General features: G+C 35.1%; 1 protein-coding gene across 1 annotated transcript; it reads left to right on the top strand.

The window, feature by feature from the left end:
- Window positions 1-3,985: 3,985 nt before the first annotated feature.
- Window positions 3,986-8,217, top strand: LOC141675123 (uncharacterized). The gene is made up of 4 exons (XM_074481840.1): window positions 3,986-4,217; window positions 4,543-4,681; window positions 6,990-7,123; window positions 7,473-8,217. Exons 1-4 carry the CDS (start codon window positions 4,039-4,041, stop codon window positions 8,164-8,166), a joined length of 1,146 nt encoding a protein of 381 aa, XP_074337941.1. The 5' UTR covers window positions 3,986-4,038; the 3' UTR covers window positions 8,167-8,217.
- Window positions 8,218-8,863: the final 646 nt, after the last annotated feature.

Below are 8,863 nucleotides of genomic sequence, written 5' to 3'. Positions count from 1 at the left end.
CATTTTGGCAGTTTTGGTAATCTTTTATTAATGTTTGTAGTAGCTTCATTGACAGGAGGGAAAATTAAAATTAGCAAAAATAGGTAAAGGGGATGGAAAAATCCGCCGTCCGGCTGCACATTGGCCTTGTTGTTGTTGGGCACATCGATATTTTCAACAAGCTTTTGATTTGATTAATTATTAATTAGTACTACGATTTGACTAATTGCAGGACGCGTTATAAAAAATTAGTACCAGGATTTAAACATAAAAGACGCCGGCCAGCCGTGCAAAGGATGGATCAGAATGATTTATATATAGAATTGACGTGCCCTGATTCTGCAGTTGTGTTTTCTTTCAATTGCAGATACCTAACAATTCCTATCATCATATATACATAAAAGTCTCCGTAGACGTTATACTGGTTACGTTTGGTTTGGTTTCTTGGTTCACATTGCCGATATATACTTGAAGATATAATAATTTGAACATATATGGCGGGGGATATAGCAACTTTGGGCAAGGCAAGAAGAGAGCTGGAGGAGCTGTATTCAGGAATCCCTGATGAATCGGTTAATCTCACTTTTCAAGACTTTGCTCAGGTGAAACAGCTGCCAACTACTCATTCTACTGTTAAATCATCTAACATGGAGAGAAAACCATCGTTGGTAATTACTTCCAACAATAATAATATCGTAAAATCATCATCATCATCATCATCATCATCTACTCTAACGAAACTCCCCAGCCTGGACTTCAACAATGCCTTTGAAGACTCATCAATTATTCATCACCATAATCGTAATAATAATCATAGCCATCAACATGGTCATGATGAGAGGAGTCGCAACAGCAACAACAACTATGTTGGTACCACTTTTACTCATCATTATGGCGAGGAAGCTGCTTTGCACAAGTCTCACTTGGGTACTAGTACTGATCGTCCTCCTCCTCGTGCAGCTGGTCAGGACAGTAACTATAATGTTAACTATGGACATGCAAACCATGGGCCGCATCATCATCATCATCATGTTCCTGATAGTCATCATCAAACAATTAGTAATACTGCATCATCAGGATATCATCATCAGCAACAAGCAGTGGGGTTCATGGCTTTAAATAGCGATCATCATCATGATATAATAAGTACTAGTGGTACAAGCAGCATCATGATGTCTAATAATTTCATGGATTCATTTCAAGGTGGTACGAGTATGGGTGGAACTAGACATAGACGCCCCGGAATTCCTCATTCCAATATATGCAGCATTTGCAGCGTGTACATCTATATGTTCAGAAATAATCGATGTTTGGTGTGCGGAAGAGTGTATTGCAGGCAATGTGTGAGCATAGGGATGGGAGAGATGACCGAAGGGAGAAAATGCATCCAGTGTTTGGGAAAGAGATTTAGCCAAAGGTATAGATAGATCTAGCTCTACCCCGTCTAATCTAAACTTATATATATTAGAAAAGCCGAAACATTTATGTATAAATTGGTGGTTGGTGCAGGTACATAGACAGAGCGGGAAAGACAGGAGGATGTTGTATGGGATTTTTGGATTCATCATCAACAAGTAGAACGAAGCAGCGAGAGATAGAATGGGCGGAGAAAGGGCCAAGGAAAAGCGGTGGAACCAATACCAATACTCATACTAATGCTACTCCAAGTAGAAACTACATGAGTAACTACTCCCGGAGTGAAGTATCCCCAAGAACACCTAACCATGGAGGCCATCATTATGCTCATCGTGCAACCACTCCGCCGCCTCCTCCTGATTTCAGCTCCCCATATTCACCTTATAGTACTCATTCGCCTGCTTCCAGTTATCACTTCCCTCTATAGTACCCGTCCACGGGGATGATCTAGTAAGGGGCACTAAACGAAATTTCCTGGATCTGCCCCTGCCCGTCCACATGCATTCCTCCCCGACAATACTTAATAAGCAAACCAAGAACCTGACGCCCTGGCATTTCCTTTTTCTTGTTTAATACCTTTCTTTTTTGTTCCACTCCATGTTATATGTTACATGACATTGTATAATTATATTAGTACTATTTTTCTTGGGAAAACATGCATGTCATGCGCCTTTTAAGAGATTAACTGGCACGTCTCAGTTGTAACTTGTAAGTTTATGAACATGCATGCATATAGATCTTAAATGTGTTCCAACTCTCAACCGTTACACAATAAACTTAGTACTATCATGAAAATTTATCGATAACTGCAGTACTATCAACCAGTCTTCTTTCTCAGCTAGCATATTTCTGTTAGAAAATGTGGGTATTACACCCTACATTTTCGAGTCATTTTGAGCCGCGCTTGAGTGGTTAGTTGTTGTGTGTATGCAACGAGTGACGCTTGAAATGTGTTCTCCTTTACGAGAGTTTTCCGATACACTTTGAATCACTCAAAATAATTAAGGGATGAGTGAGATATGATTATCCAAAGATGATCCTTTAAGAATGAAAAATGAGTTATGAATGTCCCACATTGAAAAGGAAAAGAGGTTTCCTTATATTTATATAGCAACACACATATCTAATGTTCACTTACTTATGTTGTCACCTTGCTCAATCACCTATGTGTATGATTTTGAGGGGCAATTTGAGACTTGCTAAACTTTCGAGCTTGTAATGTAGCAGGAAATTGGCCCGAATAACGCTAGACTAATTTTGCTAATTTTTAATTAATTATGGTAATTGTGTATCACACAAGTTCTTCCTTCCCATATAAACACCTGGTTAAACACACAACAAACACACAGCCGTTTCTAAACACCTACCTTCTAACCCGTGATAGTTTGTTGCTCGCTTGCAAGCAAACAAACTATCCTGACGTTGGACGTCGCATCTATAATCCGTTTTATTCTAGGAGGCTTTTTGCTCGCACAATACGGTGAGGGCTAATAAGTTTTAAGGAGACAGTTTCGCACTGGACTTAGATTTCTCTATTCTTTGCTATACTCTTACTGTCTCCGTTCTTTTTTTGTTATTCGATTATCGCTTTTGCGCGCTAATTATACTTATATTTGTTTTTGCACTATTCTAGAGCCAGGGCATCCTGAGTCCACTATCATCTCGGGAGATACGCCCCTTCCTGGATGTGGAATTGGGTTCTTAGATAATAGTGTGTTTTTTATATATATATATTATAAAATAGTAACTCTTAGTGATTTAAAATATTATTTTTATGTAAATTTCTTATAATAATAATAATAATTATTATTATTAATATTATTATTATATATTTATAAAAAATTAAAGAAAAAGGCAAGAAGTGAGAGAAAAGGGGTCAAAAAAGAAGGAGAATTATATTTTTTATTAATAAAAACAAAATAAGGGATAATATTACTTTTAACTTTTAAAGGGAGTATATTCAAAATTCTTATAATCTTAGTTAAGAGCCTCGTACAAGTATTAGTATTCTTGGAAATTCCACTTTTGGAATGGCCTATCACTTTACATCTACAATTTTGTATTTTTTTAATAAATTTTTAAAATTTGGATACCATTATAATTTACAGATTATTATGAAAATTATCTTAATTATTATTTTAATTTAAAAGGAAAATAGATTTATCAAAAAAATATCTTGTATTTACAGATGATTCTAAGTAAAATTTAAATTTTTTCGATAAAAATGCAATGTATTTTTATAGAAATTACGTAAATGTATTAAAATGAAGAGTAAAATTTTATGGAGAACCTTTTTGTTGAACACTCGTAGACTACTTATTTTTTATAAATAAATCTTACATATATAAAAATATTGTAAAATATATAATTTTAAAAATCATGTAACCATAAATCTTATATATCATTCACATGTAACACATCTGGTATCAGAAATCTTCTATAAAATAGTTTCTATAAAATAGTGATCTCCTTATAAATTTGCTCTTTAAATGGGAATTATAAATCGCTCTTTTTCTAAAAAGAAAAAAGAACAAAACATGTCCTCCTGTTTGAAATGTATGTATCTATAAAATTTATAAGTACCAAGTACGTATATTGAATTCAAAAGGCAGCAGTAGTACAGGAGGAAGGGGGGCATTAAAAATGGGGAAAAAGGGAAGGAGAAGTAAGAGTGAAGAAAGTGAAATAAATGGTTATAAGAATGTGAATCCTTGTGATCCACCACAAGACGAAGATGACAACGGAGGAGGAGGTGGAGATTTTTTCGCCTGCTATCTGCTTTCTTCTCTCAGCCCCAGATATAAGGGACACACATACATCGGGTACATACTACATACATCTCTCTCTCTCTCTCTCTCTCTCTCTCTCTCCCTCCCTCCCTCTCTCTCCCTCCCTCCCTCTCTCATTAGTATTATTACTATTATTGTAATTGGGGGTTTTTTAATTTGAATATTCAACAACGTTTCTAAATTTTTCTTTGCCTAAATCATTTTGGGAATAGAAATTGATACCATTGGTGATCGTATAGATCCATAATCTAAATTTTTAGATTGGCAGCCCTTGCTTTTCATTAGATTTGTATGTGTGTGAAGCGAATTGGGCTTAGTGTAGAATTATTGTGATGTCTCTCTTGTGTGAATTTCCCAGATTTACAGTGAATCCAAAGCGTCGAATTAAGCAGCATAATGGTGAATTGACAAGCGGAGCTTTCAGAACAAAGAGTAAGCGCCCTTGGGAAATGGCTCTTTGCATTTATGGCTTCCCTACCAATATAGCTGCTCTCCAGGTACCCTACCTCATCTTTACCCTTCGCTTCCTAACACATTATTTCAAACTCAACCGCATCTAACTTACAACCAATGAAATGTAATGTGTTGTGTGTACTACTTTTCCAGTAAAACATTTATAACATTCCTACACATTTTATATTATAACTCAATCCTGCAAACTTGTACTTGTCTATGCATTCATGCTAATTTTTTACTATTTTCTATCACAAGCTCATTGAATTGTCATTTTTTCCACGCTTCTTTTTTCCAGTCTTTTTAACAAAACAAACTGTTAAAGTTACCAATTGACTATTGACTCCTTTAGTCTTGAATATAACGCAAGTGTATACTCTTTATGGTAGGGGCAGTTTAATTTCCCATTTTAATGAGATCCTTTAGGGGTACAATCTAGTTGGTTGGTTGGATGGATGCAATAAGATTCAGAAAAAAGTTGGAGATAGGTGAGTATAGTGAAGGAAGGAGATATAGTGAAAAAGATGAATTCATAAGATAAAATATTTGATTTATCAGAGAGTGTGTGGAGTTTCATTTTTTAATTTAGATGGGATGATTTTTTTAATATACAATTTAACTGAAGAAGTGTGGAATAGAATAGCCTAGATTACATTCAACCCCCATTCCGTTTAATTTAACAACCAAACACAATCTTAGAAGTCCTGGCCTGTTCATATCAAGTTTCCGATGTTGGACTGCATGGGGAGCTGGAGAACGTGTAACAGATGTAAGATTATTCATAATATCTAATTCTGGAATAAGTTTGAGGTCAAAAAAGTTAGAATACAAATGGGTCCTGACTCTAAGGTGTTCCTGTTTTGGAAGTTATAATCAATGACAGATTTCAGACTTCGGAGTACAGTGAGGGGAGAATACACCGAGGTTGGAAACTGTATTACGCGACATGGATGAATAGTAGTCATAAGCTATGCTATTATTATTATTATTATCAATTCTATCTCTTTTATGGCCTTGGCCTAACAATGTCTTGAAAATATTTAGGCTGTCAAGAAATTAACCATAAATTTATGTGTAGAGATCATGTATAAATAATTCTCAAGTATTTTAGTAACATGCAAGTGCAACAATTTACTTTATAATAAAATTAAATATTAAACTAGGACTCTGCATATATAGAATGTATATGCTTGTTTTACCCAGTTCCGAGTGTGAGAGTGGGGCATGAGCATGGATTTGAGCATTCAAGTTCTTGATATTTGAAAATTCTAATTTGGATACAGGTGTTGGTAAAGGCTTGCGAGCTTAGTATGTTATACACTATAAAGTCCTAGTTCCGGTACACTTTTGTAAATAGTGTTTATACCCAGTAACAAAGATGCATGTATAATATATGATAAATTCATAACAAAAATTGAAATGATAATAAAAAAAGGGAATAGATGTAGTAGCTCCTCTTCTTACTATTTAGCTCCAACTTTCTAGATATTAATAGTAAAACGTATCTGTCCATAATTCATTAATAATGGAGTGAATTGACTTTGTTTTTATCATGGATAATTTTATAATTTACATGCCATTGGAGCTTAAATAGTAATGCATAGAGTTTTTTATCAATTCCCTAGAAAAACATGTTGAAATTCTTTATATGGCTAAAGCACGTTAGCTTAGTTCTAAAAGAATTTCGTATATTGAAGATGGTCAAATAAATAATGTTTGAATTCTCAATTTAATCATAAAAGAGAATATTTTTCCGAGGTAGGCTCAGGTAAATTTCCTGAGGTAATCCACTAGTATGACACCGTGTTGCAATACAAAGTAATCAGTTTAAAATCATATTAACATAATAAAATATATATCACTCTGTTATGCTGGTTTCGCGTTGAACAAGGCCTTTGATTTTATTTTGATTTAACCTTAAATAAGGACAGAGTTTCCTTAATAGCGTAAAAAAGTGTCATTTGACAGCATTACCTCAGAGAAACTTCCTGAGGTAATCTCAGGAAAAGTATTCTCATTAGCGTAAACTGCTGTATATTTTTTACTCCAATCAATTTTAGATTGGAAATATTCATCCTGTGTATGATGGTGATGTTAACACTTGACACTAGACCAGAATGAAACTCCTAAATTTAAATGATGTGGTCATATATAGGGAAAAAAAAAGCTCTGGTCAAAGAACATATATTTGAACGTATCTTTGGTAGTTTTACTCCAACCGACTCTGTTTTCTTGGTTGTTCCACTTTTAGTTAAGCATTGTAACTTTATGTGCCTATATTATGGTTAACATTGGTTATTTTCCATAAATTAGGGTGAAGTCGCAATATAACTTTAAAAACTGTAAATGCAGTTTGAGTGGGCATGGCAGCATCCTACAGAATCACTTGCTGTAAGAGAGGCGGCTTCCAAATTCAAATCATTTTCCGGAATAGCTAATAAGGTTAAATTGGCATTTACGATGCTCACACTACCTTCCTGGCAGAGGTACTATGCCTTTTCTTTATTGTATGTAATGCGTTTGCGTGTGTGTCTCCGGTACGTATGTATCAATTTTTTCAAATTATAAAATCAGTCTTGTCTGTTGAAAATCATTTATTTCAATTAGTAGCATATCTTTTTAGAAAGTTAGTTATATTATTTTTTTTGCTAAATAGTTAGTAATGTTATTTACTTCTGTTGGAATATAATTGAAAGAGTTTGTATAGTACTACTAAACTGATTGAGCTCTAAAAGTCTAGCTGACCATTTATATCGAGAATGGAGGAACTATTATATTTTACTGTTCAGCATATATGGTTCAGTGTTTAATTGCTTGGATTGTCTTTATGGTCAGCCTGGATCTCACGGTGAACTTTTTCTCAACGAAATACCAAAGACACTGTGCTGGTTGCCCACGTTTACCGGAGCAAATTAACATTCAAATGTGTTCAATGGATGAGCTTCCATGTTATACAGGATATGAGCAGAACGCGTATCGACATGCAGAGCCAGACATTGAAATTAGTGATGGATTGACAAAGAACAAGAAAGTAAAATATGTTGGACTTGGTAATATTGAAAGGAAAGAAACATTAGACTGTAGTATTGCTCCTAACTCTGTAGACTGTAGAAACATGACTGAAAAAATGAATCCTGCTTCCGCTCTGAATATAGGCACGAGTGGTTTGGTTCAACCAAGAAGCGCCGTACTAGAATATAATCATCATCCACAGCCATCATGTAAAAATAAACCCCTGAAGGAAGTAGTTTCATGTTCACATGTAGCAGAAACTTTCCAAGGAAGCATCTTTCCACGGGGGAAATCATGCAACGATAAATTGGTTTCACCAGCTGTCAGAGACATGCCAAATCTGAAAGTATGCAGGAAAGAGGAAGTCTCAATCAAGGATCCTATCGTCCTTTCTAATGTTGAAGTTGTAGATTTGTCTACTCCAGAGTCTGGTTGCAGAACTAGTTTGCAGCCAAAGAAAAGACGAACTGATAATTCAAAATTTATTGACTTGACCAAATCTCCTGTTTTTGTGTAGTACAAACTTTACGGAGTTTTGTAATCTGTTTGTTTGCTTAAACTTTATGTATGTTTGTTTGCTTTCTAATCTGTTGGCTGCACAAATCAAGGGTCTTATCTCAATTAGGTTTGTATGCTAACGATACATTGCATCCTGTTCCCGTGAACCAGGATCTTAATATAGGATCTAACCGTATGGTTAGATTACATTTGAAGCAGATGAGACAGAGATGAGCTTGCAATATTTTTCACTCAGCTAAGAATAGTAGTAGGATGGTAAGTTGTGATTACTAACAATTTGTTGATTTTATTATTAAATAATCGCTAAAGGCCTTACGGTGCAAAGCAGCCAACAATGGTGATAACGTCCACTCCAATAGTCAAAGCATCACATCATAGTGAGACAAAAACTCAAACACCTTTGAATTACCAGGTTTGAGAATTTGAAAGGTGCAGACGTGGACGCAAGCACCATCAAAGCCCTTGATAATCTGGTTGGCGGAGGAGGTTCCATTGTTGTTTTTTAGAATAATAGTACTCAAACGAGCCTTGACGGTATCCATAACATATAGATTATCATGAAGCTGAAAAACTAGAGGCTTGAATTTTCTACGAAGCAGTGATGGGAATGAGTCAGAAGATAGTTGCTTACTCTTCGTATCAAAGGTTATCAACACATTGTGGACGCTTTGCTCTGCTAGTTCATCTACGGTTTC

This window comes from Apium graveolens, chromosome 7 (assembly GCF_009905375.1).
Source record: "Apium graveolens cultivar Ventura chromosome 7, ASM990537v1, whole genome shotgun sequence".
NCBI classification, from domain to species: domain Eukaryota; kingdom Viridiplantae; phylum Streptophyta; class Magnoliopsida; order Apiales; family Apiaceae; genus Apium; species Apium graveolens.
The sequence above is the reverse complement of the archived record's forward strand: the minus strand, read 5'-3'. Positions and strand labels throughout refer to the sequence as shown.

What these genes read in the sequence shown, in the direction of transcription:
- LOC141675123 (XM_074481840.1), top strand. Translation starts at nt 4,039, where the DNA reads ATGGGGAAAAAGGGAAGGAGAAGTAAGAGTGAAGAAAGTGAAATAAAT. An exon ending in AAGGGACACACATACATCGG is followed by an intron (nt 4,218 to 4,542) that starts GTACATACTACA and finishes TGAATTTCCCAG; the next exon opens with ATTTACAGTGAATCCAAAGC. An exon ending in CCAATATAGCTGCTCTCCAG is followed by an intron (nt 4,682 to 6,989) that starts GTACCCTACCTC and finishes CTGTAAATGCAG; the next exon opens with TTTGAGTGGGCATGGCAGCA.